Source organism: Eleutherodactylus coqui, chromosome 8, assembly GCF_035609145.1.
Source record: "Eleutherodactylus coqui strain aEleCoq1 chromosome 8, aEleCoq1.hap1, whole genome shotgun sequence".
NCBI classification, from domain to species: domain Eukaryota; kingdom Metazoa; phylum Chordata; class Amphibia; order Anura; family Eleutherodactylidae; genus Eleutherodactylus; species Eleutherodactylus coqui.
Genome location: NC_089844.1, coordinates 141,158,506 through 141,178,920, shown reverse-complemented (window position 1 = coordinate 141,178,920; position 20,415 = coordinate 141,158,506). Strand labels below are relative to the sequence as shown.

Below are 20,415 nucleotides of genomic sequence, written 5' to 3'. Positions count from 1 at the left end.
TACGCTGCCAGATTACACATTCGGAATCCGCCGCGGGCATGAGGCCGTAGGCCGGAGTCACACGGGCACATGTGCGCGTTCAACTTTTGTGCGTGCAATATGCAGAAAATAGAACCCGTTGATGTCACTGGGTTTGCGCACAAGTGCGTATTTTGTGCACGCAAACACACAGCATGCTCTATTTTTCTGTGCATCAGCGCAGGAAATGAAAATATTTGGCGCACATTAATTTGGCAGTTGCGTGTGTAAATACGCAACTTTCATTCCGCAAAAACACATACTGGTGTGAATCCGGTCTTGCAATGGGACCAAAGCCCTCGGAGTGGGGTACAATACATAGTAACACTGCGCACATTAAGGCGATGTCCGCACGGCACGGATTTGCGGTGGAATGTCCGCAGCCGATCCGCAGGGGAAAATACGCATCAGAAGGCACAACATTTGGTGAGGATTTTAGTGCAGAATTCACCCCCATCTGACGAGGTGAATCGGCGCACAATCCGGCGCTATAATTGGCATTCGGCGGACCCACAATCCCCTCCGCAGGTCAATGTCCGCGGCGGATCTTGTCCCCGGCGTGTGGATGATTATCAGTGCGAGGGGCCATGTGGAACATCCACGGCAAATCTGCTGCGTGTGAACATGGCCTAAGGCCTCTCTCACGGGCGCAGTTAGCTGTGTGCCAGGAGGTATGCAGTGACATGGGTACTTGCTGCGTGCCGGCATGCCCCGTACCCTGTGTTGGTGGGTATGTGTGCCAAGATGCGGCGCGCCATGATGTTTTTGCGCACGTATTTCTCCTGCAGTGTGAGTCACAGTAAAGTCTATGGGAGATCGGACCTGCGTATTACACCCACAAACTGCAGACGTAATACACAGTGACCAGACGCTGGTGTGAGGGATTGCTAGTCCAGCAATGTCCTGCCCTCTTCTGCCATTAGTGGGCCTTTCTGAGGTAATATCCTGCACATGGTGTCCTGCTGTGGCCCCCCTGTGCTGCAGCTGCCGGGGCCCCTGCATGGACAGCAGGAGATTTATCACTCTCTCACATTCTCCCTCGTTCATCCCGTCTGTCACTTTGATAGAAACTGCGTTTTCCCGCGTGAAATTTACCGTCCTCTCATTGGCTGGTGAGAAGGAATACTTGACAGTGATTGGTCAATCGCTGCATGAGCCTCTGGATGATTGGACAGTGAGTTTTCGGCGCCCAGCTAGGGTTGGTCAGGCTGTGTGCCGGGTTGTACGGCGTGAGAGAGAAGGTCGTGCGGCCGGGAGCAGACACGGGGCGGCGGAGAGGTGAGTGACCGGGGAGGGTTACGGGGGGCAGCCCGGGGGTCCACAGAAGAGCTGGGGGCACTGAGGGGTGCGCGGGCCAGTCGCACTGTGATATAAATTTGGCTGTCAGTAGGGTCACGTGAGGTGGTATTCACACGTGAAGGATGAGACCACATATAACACCCGGGAGGAGCTGCGGACGGGAGTTGTCGGGGGAGGGAGGTCGGCCCCGGCGGAGGGAGATCTGCTCCAGCCCCGGCGGATGCGGGTTGTCAGGGGGGAGGCAGGTCGGCCTCTGCCCCGGCGGCCGGGGTTTGTCGTAGGGTGTTCGGCCTCTTTCCGGGCAGGCAGGTGCTGTCAGGAAGGGGGGAGGAGGTCGGCCTCTGCCCAGGTGGACGGGGGTTGTCTTATGGATTTAGTTTATGGTACAGTTCAGTTGTGTGATTGCTGGTGAGCCGCAGCGGGTATGAAGGTTGGCCCCAACGTGCCCCTTAACCCATTAAGTATGCCGCCCTATTTTTAACACTTTTTAGTTTTTTCCTTCCCTTTAAAAAAAAAAAAAAAAAAAAAAAAATCGTAACTCCTTTATTTACCCATCGCCTACGCTTATGATTGTTTTTTGCGGGACTTGTTGTATTTTTCAGTGGTTCTATTTAACCCCTTCATGACGTGGCCCTTTTTTTTTCCATTTACGTTTTTTCACCCCCCTTAAAAAAATCGTAACTCCTTTATTTATCCATCGACGTCGCTGTATGAGGGCTTGTTGTTTTTTGCGGGACGAGTTGTATTTTTCAATGGTGCTATTTAATGTACCATATAATGTACTGAAAAACTTTTTAAAAATTCTAAGTGGAGTAAAATGAAAAAAAAACTGACATTCCGCCATCTTTTAGTGCGTCTTGTTTCTACGGCGCACAAACTGCAACAAAAGCGACCTGATACCTTCATTCTATGGGTCGGTACGATTACTGCGATACCAAACTTGGATGGGTTATTTTTTTTCCCAAAGACATTTAATTTTTTTCAATTATTTTCTGCGGTCATTTTGTGCGCGCAATAACTTTTTTATTTTTCCGATGACGTAGTTCAGCGATGGCTCGTTTTTTGCGGGATGTCCTGTAGTTTCCGTTAGTACTAATTCGGGATGCATACGACTTTTTGATCGCTTTTTATTGCGTTTTTTGGGGGGGATACAGGGTGACTGAAAAAGTGCATTTCTGGGGTTCTTTATTTTTTTTTCAGACGACGTTCACCATGCGGGGTAAATAATGTGCTACATTGATAGATCGTACTTTTACGGACGCGGCGATACCAAATATGTATTTTTATTTTATTATTTACATGTTTTAATTCTAGATATGGCAAAAGGGGGGTGATTTAAACTTTTATAACTTTTTTTTTTTGTTACTATTAAAAAAACTTCATTGCTCTTTTTTTCACTTTACTTTTAGGTCCCCCTGGGGGACTACAATGTGCAATAGCATTACGTCATACTGCATTCTGACAGACAGCCTATCAAGCCACCCCTCGAGGATGGCTTAATAGGCTGTCTCTCAAGGCAGCCCTGGGGCCTTTCAGAAGGCCCCTGGCAGCCATGACATCTGCACGTCTCCCACGATCTCACCGCTGGGGGGCTGTATGGGACCCCCAAACAGCGTTCGGGGGCTTTAAATGCCACTGTCAGAATTGACAGCGGCATTTAATTGGTTAATAGCCGCAATCGGCCAAACAGCTGATTGCGGCTATTGCCCGCGGGTGTCAGCTGTAGTAAACAGCTGATGCCAGCGCTGTATGCAGAGAGGTCGCCCCCCGCGCCCTCTCTGCATACATACCCGGACACTCCAGGACGTAAATGTACGTCCTGGAGCGGGAAGGGGTTAATGTACTGAAATTTTTTTAAAGGATTTCTAAATGGAGTAAAATGAAAACAGAAAGCCTACATTCCGCCATCTTCTGGTTTGTCTTGTTTCTGTGGCACAAAAACTGAAACAAAAATGACATAACTTTATTTTATGGGTCAGTAAGATGACTGCGAGGTTTTTTTTTTGTTTTTTTTTTTTTGCTGTAGTACTTTTATGTTTTTTTTCCCAGACATTTAATTCTTTAAAATCGTTTTCTGCCCCAGTCTTCTGACAGCCGTAACTTTTTTATTTTTCCGTCGACGCCGTTGTCCGAGGGCTCATTTTGTGCGGAACATCCTGTAGTTTGCGATGGTGCCGTCTTGGAATACATCCATGCGCATTTCTGACATTCTGTAGGTTTTTTTTTATTTCAGACTTTTACCATGCGACATAAATAATGTGTTACTTTAATAGATCCGACTTTTACAGACGCAGCGATAACAGATATGTATTTTTGTTTTATTACTTAGGTTTTTATTGTAAATATGGTAAAAGTCTGTTTTGTTTTTTTTTACTTTATCACTTTATTTAAAAAAATGAGAACCTTTTTTTTTTTCAAATTTTTTCTTTTTAGCCCCCACAGGGGACCACAGCTGGTGATGCTTTACATCATACTGTGATCTGGCCTCCCCTCAGGGATGGCTTGATAGGCATTCTGTGAACACAGCCCTGGGTCCTTTCAGAAGACCTCCAGCTACCATGACACCCACACGGCTCCCTGCGATCTCATTGAGGGAAGGGGGGCAATAAGGGACCAACGAACATCGTTCAGGGCATTTAAAGGGTAAATAGCGCCAATCAGCCGCGTGGCTGATTGCAGCTATTATCGGCGGGTGTCAGCTGTAATAAACAGCCGGCACCCTGCAGCGTTAAAGAGCGCTTTACCTTGTGCCCTCAGAGCCCGGTATCTGGTTGTTTGGTCCGGCTTTGCAGAGGATTACCCAGACCGGATACAACTCTGGGAGTAAACAAGAATGCTTTCGATTCATTAACAGCAAGCAAAGATCTTGAAATGGTGCGGGATTAAAACTGTGTTTTTGTTCCAGGGGTGAAGTATCTGAGGCAGGATGATGGCCGACTCCCCGGTGATGAATGGCGGGCATGCCGATCTGTGGGCATCTCATAAGCAGATGGTCCTGGAACCTCCTGAAACAGGTGATCCAGAGGTAAGACATACGAGACGCTCTGCTCTCACTGCACTATAGGCGCTTCTACACAGAAGACGGATCCTCTGCTGGTTGTAATGAGCGACTGACAGTATAGCTGCCGATCAGTCCTCGTTCTGCCGCTCGCGGTACGGAGGATCACTAGTATTGGGACGACCGGTCGCTAATATTGATCATCCTTCACCAGCAGCAGCTCTTGTCAGCAGCCGTCCCCCTAATTACACGGAGGATGTCCTGCCAACGAATGAGCATTTTTATGCCCGCATGAAAGATCCAATCAGCCGGTGAGCGAGCGTTCTGAATGTTCATCAGCTGATTGGGGCGCATTCAGGCGGGGCGATGATCGGGGAGATAAACCTTCTGACAAATGTGTGTTCCCATGTAAAAGGGTCTTAAAGAATGAGCTGCACATCCAAGACTCCAAGGTATCTTGGTTCCCTACATGGGGTAATAGATGCTGGGCGCTGACCACTAATGGAATCTATTATGTTGGCCATCGCAGTTGTCATCCAGCTTTCCATGGATTCTGCATGTCATGGAAACCTGCATTATGCCGTGTTACACTCCACAGTATTGGAGGTCTTTGTGTCATTCAGGCTGCCTTCACATGGGTGAGAAAATCACGTATTGCGAGACGCACAAATCTTGCACGACTATGAACTACGTTCTTTTGACCCGGGGTAATATACATACTTTTTTTATTTTGCTCTCCTTCCCTGCTGTTCTATATTTGAGTGTTCCCTCGGAACGCCTCACCCGTTGTTTTCAATGGGGCCAGAAAGATCACACAGCGTGCGATGCGAGGTTTCCCATTGGATCGCGACTGTACTGAAGTCATGGGAGGCGGTTTTGACACGAAACGCCTAGCATCCGCGGGGACATCGCACAAGCGTGATATCGGGACGAGCTTCTTTGCCCGAAATATCGCTCAGCTGTGTGAAACTAGCCTCAGTGGGGAAACTAAAGCTAGATGTAACCCTCCTTAAAGTGACCCTCCAGTCCTAGACAAACAAAGATGGCCGCAGCGGTTCTCTATCTGCTGCACACTGTGAATTAGTACACATCGGTAGTCTAAAACACTACACCTGCTGTGATTGGCCAGTGTTGCCCACGGGAGCAGCGCTGACCAGTCAGAGCAGCATGCAGTGTCTCAGGATGTCTTCATTCACACCTGGAGGTTTGGATGTGCATTTTGAAACCCAAACCAGGTGAGGCTCATAAACGGTAGACTAAAGGACGGGTTCAGTTTCTACCCTTTTTTCGTCATTTTGGTTGACTTCTGGTGTGAACAACTGCACATGTGAGCACATCCTTAGACTGCAGCTGCATACTAACACACATGTGAGCACATCCTTAGACTGCGGCTGCATACTAACGCACATGTGAGCACATCCTTAGACTGCGGCTGCATACTAACGCACATGTGAGCACATCCTTAGACTGCGGCTGCATACTAACGCACATGTGAGCACATCCTTAGACTGCGGCTGCATACTAACACACATGTGCGCACATCCTTAGACTGCGGCTGCATACTAACACACATGTGAGCACATCCTTAGACTGCGGCTGCATACTAACGCACATGTGAGCACATCCTTAGACTGCGGCTACATACTAACACACATGTGAGCACATCCTTAGACTGCGGCTGCATACTAACACACATGTGAGCGCATCCTTAGACTGCGGCTGCATACTAACACACATGTGAGCGCATCCTTAGACTGCGGCTGCATACTAACACACATGTGAGCACATCCTTAGACTGCGGCTGCATACTAACACACGTGTGAGCACATCCTTAGACTGCGGCTGCATACTAACACACATGTGCATCAGATAGTCATAGCGGCTCGGCCGTCTGTCCAGGGCTGGAGGGTCGCTTTAAGGGAGTATTCCTATATTATACACAGGTGATATGTTGGTAATGTAGGTCGGCACTTTACCATCTCTGGGCTCCTCGCTGGTGGATGAAGTGACTGCAGCACTGATCTAGCACTGTGACAACTTCACTGCTTATTCATGTCCAACAGCGCCCTCACCTGGCACTGTGCAGAAACTACAGTGTGGTCACTTATATAGGGCTGGCTACACTTCCCTCACAGACGGTCCGACTGCCTGACGATCAGGTAGATTCCTATTGGTCTTGGATGGGAGTATTCTTGCCCTTTGCTAGATTATCCTATTTCCAGGCTACGAGGGGCTGAATTATGAGAATGTCCGCTGCATTAGGCTGGGTTACATCGGAGTTGTCATTTCCAGTTTTCAGTTTCATCATTGGAGAAGAAAACTGAAAGTGCTGGAGAGCCGGATCAGAAGGTATATATGGAACGGCATCAGAATGCCCAAGGAATGCAGCAGAACATCAGTACCAGGTTGTTCCACCCCGGGCTTCGAGAAGCAGCGGCAGCGCTACGGGCTGGAGCTCATCGCCTCCGAGGACTTTGCCAGCTGTGCAGTTTTGCAGGCTCTGGGCTCCTGTATGAACAACAAGTATTCGGAGGGTTACCCAGGACAGAGGTGAGTGGGTGACACCAGTGCATCTCATCATAATGGGCAGGGCTGATCAAATAGAGACGTGTCCGTTATGATGAGGACCAGGCCTGTAAAGGAAATGCCAACTGCAGTGTGTGTCTGGTATCCTTGGTGTTATGTTTTTCCTTAATTAGTCATGGACTAATACAAGACACATTCTAAGGGTGGTTTCATGTCTGCATCAGGACCTCCAGACGGAGGTGTCCTCACAGATGTGGTTGCAAAACCGGGTAGCTGGGCGGAAAGTGGACAGACCCCATTATAGTCAATGGGGTCCGCCCGACACTGTTTGGTTCCATCCACAGGCGGACCCCTTGGGCTGCGGGGTTTCTTCTTTTCTGTTTCCCAAACAGAGGAGGACATTGGAATCCCCAGCGCAGATGTGAAAACACCCGTAATGTTACTTAACTGAAAAGCCTTGGTGGTGGCGACAGACAAACTGCCTGTATAATAGAGAAGGTTATTGCTGCTGTACACAGTATTGACTTCCATGGACGGTCCCAAGTTACAAACTTGTCTCCTATCCACGGGATAGGTGATAAATGTCTGATTGGTGGGGGTTCTGAATTCTCGGACCCCTGCCTATCATGAAAATGCAGGTCTTGTGTCCCCTACTGTATGAATGGAGCAGCGATCAAGCATGTGGGCTGCTGAGGCTAGCAGGGCGTGTGCGCGACTGCTACACCGTTCTTATGGGAAGCCTCAGTCCCCTCTGTTTTTGTGATCTCTGCAGATCCCAGAAGTCAGACTCTCACTGATCAGACATTTATCCTCTATCCTGTGAATAAGGAGATAAGCCTATATCTTGGGACAACCCCTGTAGAGAGGGTGCCCTTGTGTGAGATCCCTTAGACCAGGGGTCCCCAACCACCGGACCGCGGCCGGGCCGTTGTGTGTTTAGCGCCGGTCCGCGGCACCGCCGGGAACTTTTGCTCTAAACACAAGGCCCGCGGCCCGAATCTGGCCCGCTGCCTTGTGTCATGTGGCCCGCAGCGTGCCAACGCCGCTGAGAACTGAAGCGATTACCAGCGGGGGTGCCGCAGCTCCCCGCTGGTAATCGCGCTGATCCCGGCGCACACTGACCTCAGTGTGCAGCCAGGATTCTCCTCCCCGAGTCCCCTGCTCATTAGTTCCGCAGGAAAGGACTCGGGGAGGAAGCGTTCCGGGCTGCACACTGACGTCAGAGCAAGCAGACAGAGAGCGACGCTGTAGTAAGTATATGGGTTGGGGGGCTGCTTAGAATTGCGGGGGGGGGGGGTGCCTATTACTGCGGGGGCTGCTTACTACTGGGGGGGCTGCCTATTACGGGAGGGAGGGGTGCTGCATATTATGGGGGGGCTGCCTATTACTGGGGGGTGGGGGCTGCCCATTACTGGGAAGGGGGGGCCTGCCCATTACTGGGAAGGGGGGGCATGCCCATTACTGGGAAGGGGGGGCATGCCCATTACTGGGAAGGGGGGGACCTGCCCATTACTGGGAAGGGGGGGACCTGCCCATTACTGGGAAGGGGGGGACCTGCCCATTACTGGGAAGGGGGGGACCTGCCCATTACTGGGAAGGGGGGGACCTGCCCATTACTGGGAAGGGGGGGACCTGCCCATTACTGGGAAGGGGGGGACCTGCCCATTACTGGGAAGGGGGGGACCTGCCCATTACTGGGAAGGGGGACCTGCTTATTACTGGGAAGGGGCTGCCCATTACTGGGGGGGGGGACCTGCTTATTACTGGGGGGGCTGCCTATTACGCAGGGCTGCTTTTTACTGGGGTGGGGACCTGCTTATTACTGGGGGGGTTGCTTACTGGGGGGGGCTGTCTATTACGCGGGGCTGCCTATTACTGGGGGGGGGGCTGCCTGTTACTGGGGGGGGTTGCTTACTGGGGCGGCTGCTTATTACCGGGGGGGGGGGGGGCTACTTATTACAGGGGAAGGGGCTGCCTATTACAGGGGAAGGGGCTGCCTATTACAGGGGAAGGGGCTGCCTATTACTGGGGGGGCCTGCTTATTACTGGGGGGGGACCTGCTTATTACAGGGGAAGGGGCTGCTTATTACTGGGGGGGGCTGCTTATTACTGCGGGGGGGCTGCTTATTACTGGGGGGGCTGCTTATTATTGGATGGCGTGGGGGCTACTTATTACATGGTAGGGGGCGGCGCTGTCTATTACTGGGGGACCTGCTTATGGGGGGGGGCCTGCTTATTACTGGGGGAGGGGCTGCTAATAACTGAGGGGTGCGGGCTGTCTATTACTGAGGGGGGAGATAAATTATATGCTGCCCTATCTGTGTGCTGGGGCGGGATAGATTATATACTGCCCTATGTGTGTACTGCCAGGACATTCTAAATGTCATAATTAAATAAGAATGCACTAAACTCCAACCCCCTTCATAACCCCGCCCCATATAACCAAAGCCCTGCCCATGTCCCGCCCAACCCTTACGGGCCTTGTAAAACTGGTCTTGCTTGAAGCCGGTCCCTGGTGCCAAAAAGGTTGGGGACCACTGCCTTAGACAATCCCCCATCCCAGAGAGACCCAACTAGGAGCCCCTCATATTGAGTGTTAGAGCTGCTTTACATGAAGGGTATGAAGACTTCTGCAACAAAAATGTCTGTTCCAGACAGTCTCTTGCTGTTTTCTGCATACAGCGCTATTCGGGTTATGTGACTCCTGTGCAACAAACCCTGCGTTAGGGAGTTCTTCCATCGGCCAATTCTTGGCTACTTGTAACCTGTGCTGGTCGACAAAGCATTGTGATCAGCGCTTCATCACTGCGTTCACACACGGCAGATGATTGCATGAAGACCAACAATTGTTAGTATGATTGTTCAGCTGGCGCTGCAGATTTTAGTGCAGTCGGCACAAGAATCAATGTCGCCATACACGCAACACGTGGATTTTGGTGTATTTTTCACAGCCTCATTTGAAGGGGTGGAATTCATACTGAATATCCACAGTATAAGCTGACATGCTGCGGACTTAAAACCGCACCACATATCAGTTCTGTACTGACTTGTGCAGATCTTTATGCACCATGTGGAAGAGGTTTACATCTCCTCCACGCAGCTCAGACTGGAAATGCTGTGGATCTTCTGTTCAGAAATTGTGCAAAATTACACCTTGTGTGAAGCTCCTCTAGCAGGCGCTATACTACACTAGGACACCAAAAAGAGGGTCTTCATGTTCTCTCCTGCCTCTACTGACAGGTACTATGGCGGCACGGAGCACGTGGATGAGTTGGAGAGGCTGTGCCAGAAGAGGGCTTTGGAAGCGTACAGCTTGGACCCACAGAAATGGGGGGTGAATGTGCAGCCTTATTCAGGTGAGTCCATGAAGTAATATAACATGCACATTCACTATTTACTGCACCCATAGATTGTAATGGTGCGTATTACACACCAAAAAAAGATGTGCACCTAATATATCTGTGAAAAACGTAGGTCCGACTGGCCCAATGTAAATCAATGAGGTTTTTAATGTATTCTAGTAGTTATATTCTTGTACATAGGGGGCAGTATTATAGTAGTTATATTCTTGTACATAGGAGCAGTATTATAGTAGTTATATTCATGTACATAGGAGCAGTATTATAGTAGTTATATTCATGTACATAGGAGCAGTATTATAGTAGTTATATTCATGTACATAGGAGCAGTATTATAGCAGTTATATTCTTGTACATAGGGGGCAGTATTATAGTAGTTATATTCTTGTACATAGGGGGCAGTATTATAGTAGTTATATTCTTGTACATAGGGGGCAGTATTATAGTAGTTATATTCTTGTACATAGGGGGCAGTATTATAGTAGTTATATTCTTGTACATAGGGGGCAGTATTATAGTAGTTATATTCTTGTACATAGTGGGCAGTATTATAGTAGTTATATTCTTGTACATAGGGGGCAGTATTATAGTAGTTATATTCATGTACATAGGAGCAGTATTATAGTAGTTATATTCATGTACATAGGAGCAGTATTATAGTAGTTATATTCTTGTACATAGGGGGCAGTATTATAGTAGTTATATTCTTGTACATAGCGGGCAGTATTATAGTAGTTATATTCTTGTACATAGGGGGCAGTATTATAGTAGTTATATTCTTGTACATAGGGGGCAGTATTATAGTAGTTATATTCTTGTACATAGTGGGCAGTATTATAGTAGTTATATTCTTGTACATAGGAGGCAGTATTATAGTAGTTATATTCTTGTCCATAGGGGGCAGTATTATAGTAGTTATATTCATGTACATAGGAGCAGTATTATAGTAGTTATATTCTTGTACATAGGGGGCAGTATTATAGTAGTTATATTCTTGTACATAGCGGGCAGTATTATAGTAGTTATATTCTTGTACATAGGGAGCAGTATTATAGTAGTTATATTCTTGTACATAGGAGCAGTATTATAGTAGTTATATTCTTGTACATAGGGGGCAGTATTATAGTAGATATATTCTTGTACATAGCGGGCAGTATTATAGTAGTTATATTCTTGTACATAGCGGGCAGTATTATAGTAGTTATATTCATGTACATAGGGGCAGTATTATAGTAGTTATATTCATGTACATAGGAGCAGTATTATAGTAGTTATATTCATGTACATAGGAGCAGTATTATAGTAGTTATATTCATGTACATAGGAGCAGTATTATAGTAGTTATATTCATGTACATAGGAGCAGTATTATAGTAGTTATATTCTTGTACATAGGAGCAGTATTATAGTAGTTATATTCTTGTACATAGGGGGCAGTATTATAGTAGATATATTCTTGTACATAGCGGGCAGTATTATAGTAGTTATATTCATGTACATAGGGGCAGTATTATAGTAGTTATATTCATGTACATAGGAGCAGTATTATAGTAGTTATATTCATGTACATAGGAGCAGTATTATAGTAGTTATATTCATGTACATAGGAGCAGTATTATAGTAGTTATATTCATGTACATAGGCAGCAGTATTATAGTAGTTATATTCTTGTACATAGGAGCAGTATTATAGTAGTTATATTCTTGTACATAGGGGGCAGTATTATAGTAGATATATTCTTGTACATAGGGGCAGTATTATAGTAGTTATATTCATGTACATAGGGGCAGTATTATAGTAGTTATATTCATGTACATAGGAGCAGTATTATAGTAGTTATATTCATGTACATAGGAGCAGTATTATAGTAGTTATATTCTTGTACATAGGGAGCAGTATTATAGTAGTTATATTCTTGTACATAGGGGGCAGTATTATAGTAGTTATATTCTTGTACATAGCGGGCAGTATTATAGTAGTTATATTCTTGTACATAGGGGGCAGTATTATAGTAGTTATATTCTTGTACATAAGGGGCAGTATTATACTAGTTATATGCTTGTACATAGGGGGCTGTATTATAGTAGTTATATTTTTGTACATAGGGGGCTGTATTATAGTAGTTATATTTTTGTACATAGGGGCAGTATTATAGTAGTTATATTCTTGTACATAGGGGGCAGTATTATAGTAGTTATATTCTTGTACATAGGGGGCAGTATTATAGTAGTTATATTCTTGTACATAGGGGGCAGTATTATAGTAGTTATATTCTTGTACATAGGGGGCAGTATTATAGTAGTTATATTCTTGTACATAGGGGGCAGTATTATAGTAGTTATATTCTTGTACATAGGGGGCAGTATTATAGTAGTTATATTCTTGTACATAGTGGACAGTATTATAGTACTTATATTCTTGCACTTAGGAGTATAGATGAGCGAGCGTACTCGGCCACTCCCTTTTTCGCCCGAGTACTGCTATTTTCGAGTACTTCAGTACTCGAGCGAAAAGATTCGGGGGGCGCCGTGGGTGAGAGGGGGGTTGCAGCAGGGAGAGGGATAGAGAGAGGGCTCCCCCCCTGTTCACTGCTGCTAGCCCCCACGCCGCCACGCCTCCGCCCGGCGCCCCCCGAATCTTTTCACCTGAGTACTGAAGTACTCGAAAATAGCGGTACTCGATCGAGTAATTACTCGAAACGAGTACGTTCGCTCATCTGTACTTAGTATTATAGTAGTTATATTCTTGTACATAGGAGCAGTATTATAGTAGTTATATTCTTGTACATAGGGGGCAGTATTATAGTAGTTCTATTCTTGTACATAGGGAGCAGTATTATAGTAGTTCTATTCTTGTACATAGGGGGCAGTATTATAGTAGGTATATTCTTGTACATAGGGGCAGTATTATAGTAGTTATATTCTTGCACATAGGGGGCAGTATTATAGTAGTTATATTCTTGTACATAGGGAGCAGTATTATAGTAGTTATATTCTTGTACATAGGGGGCAGTATTATAATAGTTATATTCTTGTACATAGTGGGCAGTATTATAGTAGTTATATTCTTGCACTTAGGAGCAGTATTATAGTAGTTATATTCTTGTACATAGGGGGGCAGTATTATAGTAGTTATATATTTTTGCACATAGGAGCAGTATTATAGTAGTTATATTCTTGTACATAGGGGCAGTATTAAAAGTAGGTATAATCTTGTAGATAAGGGGCCATATTCATCTTAATTTGACTACTGAACATAGTCCAGTACAAGTGCCCAGCAGTTGCCTGACCGCTGCTTTATTCATTCAAGAGGTGCATGGGACCCTGTTCTTATGATAAGTAGTAGACCCCACCTTATACCTGTAGTGTAAAAAAATCAGATTGATGTATAAAATTATTTGCAGCCTTCACTGCCCCCTGTTGGATGGCCTGGGATATAGCTACACATGCAGGTTTGGGTGTGTGTATCCGCGGTAGCTGAGCAGAAATGATAGTAAATTAAATCTGTAATGTAAAAATAGCTTTTTATTAAAGCCGTTGAAATAAATAATGGAGCCGTTGCCTATAACAACCCTTCCAAAGGGCCCGAGGCCTCTGAACAGTAAGTGCTGATCTGGTTGCTGTGGGCCGATCATCTGCTTTTTTAACGCACTAGTTTTAATAAATCTCATCTCTCATTCACAGACCAATCGAGAAGCGGTTTTACAAGAAGAATCTACCAGTAGCAATTATTCAATTTAGAAGTCCAATTTGTGCATTGTGGTCACATGACTCATTAGCCATGGAGAAATCTAGATGTACCTATGAAGACCCTCTAGCGATCTCTAGGATGCCAGTCACACAGGAATGCTTCCAGGTTGTTTATATTAGAGCGGCAGTATTTGTCAGATTTGGATATTTTCTTAATGACTAACGGCAGCGTGACACTTACGGGATTCATTGCAAACTAGTATGGACCTTAAGAGCTCCCTCTACTGGTATTGTTATGCTACAACAGCCATACACACTGGTCCAAGAGGTTTCTTTTGCATTAGAATGACACTCAGGGGCTGGCTGCCAAATTTTAACCTGGGGGCAAGCACACAAGACTGGTCCTTGTGTGGAGACCCTCATGCATGAAAAACAGGAACTGTGTGCAGAAATTGTCAGATATACATAAGAGACATCTGCCTGCAGAATGCAAATACTTTCTGTCTCTGACACCGGGGTTGACAGTTTGGTATGTTAGTGCATGGGGGAGGGGTTATGCAGAGGTGGTAAAACTGGGACAACCCCTTTATTCATATTAATCCTTGCCTTTGCAGGCCTTAATATGTAAATGTAAAAAATACAATATACTGCAGTACTGAAGTATTGCAGTATATTGTAGAAGTGATTAAACAATTGCAAGTTCATGTCCCCTAAGAACACTAAAAAAAATGTTTAATTTAAGTGAAATAAAATGTAAAAAAAATAAGTGGAAAATTTAAAAAAAAATCCTTTTCTCATTTTTCCACAAAATGATAAAAAATAAACACAATTGTCGTCACCGCATCTGAAAAAGCCTGAACTTTCTAAGTATCACATTTTTTATCTCACACATTATCGTTGTAATGGTACTGACATATAGAATGAAGTTAAGGTCATTTTTAAGTCACTATGTACACTACAAGAGCAACCTCTTCTCCCCCCCCCCCCCCCCCCGAAAAATAGCATGTATGAATTATTTTCCATTTCACTGCACTGATGTATATATTATATGGCACATTAAATGTTACCATTAAAAAGTACAACTTGTCCTGCAAAACCAAACCAGCAGAGAGTGATGAGTTGTAAAATACAACAGTTCTAGCTCTTGGATAGAGAGGATGAAAAAAACGGAAACTCAAAAAATTTCCAGTAGTTAAAGCACTAAATGTGACGCCTTGATATAAGGATATCCATATAGTGAATCGGCAGCTACATCTGTCACCATGGCGACAGCATCCGTGACCGACCAATAGAATCGCAGCATTGGTGTTTGAAAGTCTTCCAACTGTCACTTGTGCTCAGTCTGTTAGAGCTCAGCAGTGAGTGACGACGGACACCCGCACGTTTCTGCGTGATCTCAGGTAATGGAATGATGTCTCTTCTATGTTCTAAGGGGTTGTGCCAAGGTATAAAGTGATCCCAAATTATCAGTGGGGGTCCGATGGCTCCATTCACTCAGGGACTGACCAGAACTCTGTTCTCGGGATCGGTGGGTTTCCCAGCAGTCAGACCCCCGCTGATCATAAAGTTACCCCCTGCTGTGGATCCCATGGAGAGGGGGCTCTTTATAACTTGGCACTACCCTTTAATTCAGAGTTCTAGAAAGTTCCTGCTGGCTCTGTTGTATTATCTCCCTGTAATGTAACCCAAAGACGTCTCCGGTATAAGGACTTGTGGGTGGAGCCGGGGCGGTTATGTAATGAACAAATATTTTTGTCTCTATACCACTTATTTTGTGGGGTCTCGTATTTTAGGTGTGCTATGAACAGGGGGTCGTAGTCACTTTCTAAACTTCTGAGGGCGCTATGGAGCTCATGAACCTCCTTAAATCAATTGGCATTGAGCTCTCCTACTCCGACAACAGTGGGGGTCCTGTATACTAACATGATCTGATTATATGAGGATAGCGCCCCCTAGTGCCATTCACAGGGTTCCCTCCTTTCATAGCGCAGACCTGCTGGTGATCAGTTGATTACATAGACCGTGCAGCTATCACCAGGTGACTGCCCCCAGCAGGATTAGTGTAGCACTACATGGTGATCATATAAATAACTGGGTGTCATGTAATACAGGGTCGCTCAGTCTTACAGAGCAGGAACCCATCTTTAACCCCTTGAGGACACAGCCATTATTTTGCCTTTTCATTTTCATGTTTTGTGTCTCCCCCTTCTAAGTGTCATAATGTTCCTATTTTTTTGTCGTTTTATTTTTTTTCTTGGCGGTTATAGTTTTTAATGTTACCATTTAATGTACCAAATAATGTCCTGTAAAACTTATATAAGTACTGTATATGCAGCATAGCTGTGTGTATATATGTACTGTATATGCAGCATAGCTGTGTGTATATATTTACTGTATATGCAGCATAGCTCTGTGTGTATATATGTACTGTATATGCAGCATAGCTCTGTGTGTATATATGTACTGTATATGCAGCATAGCTCTGTGTATATATATATATGTACTGTATATGCAGCATAGCTCTGTGTATATATATATGTACTGTATATGCAGCATAGCTCTCTGTGTATATATGTACTGTATATGCAGCATAGCTCTGTGTATATATGTACTGTATATGCAGCATAGCTCTCTGTGTATATATGTACTGTATATGCAGCATAGTTCTGTGTGTATATATGTACTGTATATGCAGCATAGCTCTGTGTGTATATGTACTGTATATGCAGCATAGCTCTCTGTGTATATATGTACTGTATATGCAGCATAGCTCTGTGTATATATATATATATGTACTGTATATGCAGCATAGCTCTGTGTGTATATATGTACTGTATATGCAGCATAGCTCTAAAAATTTGTAAGTGGGGTAAAGTGAACTTGCGGATTTCTGATCGCTCATACAGTATAATGCAATATTATGGTATTGCATTATACTATATTTTAACAGCCTGCCTATTGAGGAAAAAGATACAAACTCAATGCAGATGTTGTCTGAAGGAAAGGCACACACTAGCTATGAATGATAGTTACATCCAAGAGACTCAGGTACTACGTGCATTAGACAGCACGCTGTCCATGTGCTATCCGATGTAAGCGGCACAGCACACCTACATGCATTGGCATATGCTATTTCATGTCTGTGATATGGACAGGAAAACAGCATGTAATGAGTTTTTTTTTGCCACAGATGATTGATCTGTGTGAAAATCTGTCAATGTACATGTGCTCATAGCCCTATAACGGGCCATGTGCTGTCCGTCGACTTACCCCAAATATACTGGTATGCAGGGGGTTTAATCAATTTGACCCCAGTGCAGTAAGACCACAGCACTAACCACACTGCCGGCCCGGGGGTTGGTACGTTACACATTACATATAGTAACTTGTGCCGGAAGAACTTTTCTCACCACTTTTTTCTTTGTGCTTTGGATGTGATGCAGATTATCAGAAACAATGTGGTCTACAGAGATTAGCAGCCTCGGCTTTGGATCAGGTAAGACTCTTCACTGTCTTTATCATCTGCTGTCAGGGATAGCTCTCCCAGGGCCATGACAACAGGTAGGCAGGGGGCAAAATAATTAACCCAAGCAAGGGTTCAGGGTGCACCCAACATGTTTTGGCACAACAGCTGCCTTCGTCTGGGGCGCCCTCTTGCATGGGTAAAGTATTTTCATTTATGATTTCATGAATTTGTGATTACAGTAAAGATATTGTTTTATATTATGGTGTGATAGGCGTTTTCCTTTTTTGGTTTATGTCCTCTTATGTAGCCACATTTAAGGGTTTGTACATTAGACGGTATATACAGTCAAGTGCCCTGCTGGTACATTTGATTCCAACATAAACCAAATAAGGGAGATGGAATAAATCCTCCACAGTGCCACCTACTGAAAGGCAGTAGGTGGCACTGTGGAGGATTTATTCCATCTCCCTTATTTGCATATTACCCAGAGGAGCGTGCGTGGCCATTTGAGTCTCCTCACTTATTTATAGTATATAGTTGCTCTCCCTAAGGAGAAAAGAGCGTTTCTGACCAACATAAACCACTGATGGAAGGCTGGAATACCTTCCGATGTATAGGAATACCATGGGATATGTAGCTTAGAGGCTCCCACTTTAATAAAACATATACAGGGTGGTATATACAGATTTCTCTTGTATAGGTGTATATTGAGTTGTGTTGTTTACCATACGATTCCATGACTCAAAAATGGTACTGAGATCTACTGACCCAACGGGGGCTGAAGGGAGGCTCTTTTGGTCTCTGTTGGGTGAGTGGATCCTGATGGATATGTTTGGCACATTTATTGATTGATGCAGTGAGGACACAAGGCACACAGCAGTTGTGAACTTGATCTTAGTGGTGAGCTCAGATTGTAAAAGATTGCCCACATGGACAACCACTTCTCTAAAACATATTGTCCTGGGGATTGGTAATTGCAGCCGGTTTGGATATTGAAACTGGTGACCATGTAGTACAGGGTGGAGATAGAGAGAACAGATGGCTGCTAACTGACCTTTATACGTCACACTCTGAGCAGTGAGCAGGTTACATATATTGGTCAGTTTTGTGCCTCTTCCTCTACATTCATGATTGAGCTCATTATCTGCTTGTTCTCTCTCTTCAGCTTATGCCAGCGTCACGTCGGCGGAGGAGTTCCGACTGGTGACGAAATGTATGCAACTCCTGCCGTCCCCTCTCTTCAAGAAGGAGGTGAGTAAACGTGCCAGCTATCATGGAGATGTATATATGTAGTCACCTGAGCACACAATTTACTGACCCACTCTATTTTAAGCGCCTCATGCCAACAAACCCTGAAGCCCAGAGACAATATCGGCCAACTCGTGAAATCATCAGACCAAGACCAACAAAGGCAGAGTTGGCACTGCGAGCAAGAGCAGCCATCGCTCACATGCTATGTGAGGGGCTGGAGGATGAAGATGAGGAAGAAAAGAAGGAAGAAAATGAGGAGAACATTGAGGATGAGAAAGAAAAGGAAGGAGAGGAAGACGATAATAACATTCAGGATGAGGAAGTAGAGGAGGAGGAAAGAGAGGAAGAAGATCTTGAGGATGAGGAAGAAGAGGACCGGGAATCCAACAGTGGTGATCCATCTGACCCACTGAGAGGGATTCAGGACCGGTCACTGAGAAGAAGCAGGATCAGGCAGCGCTCCATCCACCATGGCAGCCCCCGCATGTGGGGCAAGAGGAACATCATGTGGACGATCCTGCGAAGAACCCTCCACCTCTGAACTATTGCAGTAACATCAGCAATAGTAATAATAATATAATAATAATATTTATAATAGTAATTATAGTAACAAAAATAAATTAATAGTAGAATAATAAAAATAATAAGATCAGCAATAACAGTAGGAAGGGCTTTGATCCGGGGTTCTAGGACCGATCGCCTTTTCCCGGGGTCAAGAAGGAATTTTTCCCTGGTCACCAATTGGCTGAATGTGTCCAGGGTTTTTTCGCCTTCTTCTGGATCAACAATGTTAGGGTTAGGCACAGTGTAATATTAGTATACATGTAATAACAGTGTAATATTAGTATCCATGTAATAACAGTGTAATATTAGTAATAAGAAACAATATTAGTATTACTCTTAAAATGATAATAAAATAGTATTTATAATTGAATAACAGTTAGGAATTTTCTTAATTCCTTTAGAGGCTTTGATCCGGGGTTCTAGGACCGATCGCCTTTTCTCGGGGTCAAGAAGGAATTTTTCCCTGGTCACCAATTGGCTGAATGTGTCCAGGGTTTTTTCGCCTTCTTCTGGATCAATAACTATAGCGTTAGGGTTAGTGTAATATTACTAATAGTGGAGTATTAATAGTAGAAGCAAGCGTAATAATAGTGTAATACTAGTAATTATAAAAAATAATTACCTTCTGTATAAACAATGTAATAATATTAGTCGTAGGTTAAATAATAGGAAATCGTAAACATTGTAAATTCCTTTAGAGGCTTTGATCCGGGGTTCTAGGACCGATCGCCTTTTCTCGGGGTCAAGAAGGAATTTTTCCCTGGTCACCAATTGGCTGAATGTGTCCAGGGTTTTTTCGCCTTCTTCTGGATCTAAAGTTTTAGGGTTAGGTATAGCGTGATATTAGTAATAGTGGAATATCAGTAGTATTAGCATATAAGTAATAATGTAATATTAGTAGTATTAGCATATACGGTAAGTAATAATGTAATATTAGTAATATAAATAATAGTAATAATACTCTTAAAATCATAATATAATAGTATTTATAATCTAATATCAGCCAGGAATTTGTTCATTGCTTTAGGGGCTTTGATCCGGGGTTCTAGGACCGATCGCCTTTTCCCGGGGTCAAGAAGGACTTTTTCCCTGGTCACCAATTGGCTGAATGTGTCCAGGGTTTTTTCGCCTTCTTCTGGATCAACAATGTTAGGGATAGGCATCTTAGAATTAGTAAAAGAACAACATAGTACACTGATAATAACAGTAACCTTATAATACTAGTGATAGGGTAAAAATGGTCTAA

General features: G+C 44.5%; 1 protein-coding gene across 1 annotated transcript; it reads left to right on the top strand.

The window, feature by feature from the left end:
• The first annotated feature begins 1,195 nt into the window (after positions 1 to 1,195).
• LOC136577606 (uncharacterized) lies at positions 1,196 to 19,463 on the top strand. The gene is made up of 6 exons (XM_066577528.1): positions 1,196 to 1,296; positions 4,223 to 4,342; positions 10,082 to 10,197; positions 17,332 to 17,384; positions 18,520 to 18,605; positions 18,688 to 19,463. The coding sequence occupies exons 3-6, from the start codon at positions 10,169 to 10,171 to the stop codon at positions 19,144 to 19,146; spliced, it is 627 nt and encodes a 208-aa protein (XP_066433625.1). The 5' UTR covers positions 1,196 to 1,296; positions 4,223 to 4,342; positions 10,082 to 10,168; the 3' UTR covers positions 19,147 to 19,463.
• The last annotated feature ends 952 nt before the right edge of the window (positions 19,464 to 20,415 follow it).

Coding starts and splice junctions, on each gene's coding strand:
- LOC136577606 (XM_066577528.1), top strand. CDS start 10,169: ATGGGGGGTGAATGTGCAGCCTTATTCAG. Junction 17,385..18,519: donor CAGCCTCGGCTTTGGATCAG/GTAAGACTCTTC, acceptor CTCTCTCTTCAG/CTTATGCCAGCGTCACGTCG. Junction 18,606..18,687: donor CCCCTCTCTTCAAGAAGGAG/GTGAGTAAACGT, acceptor CTCTATTTTAAG/CGCCTCATGCCAACAAACCC.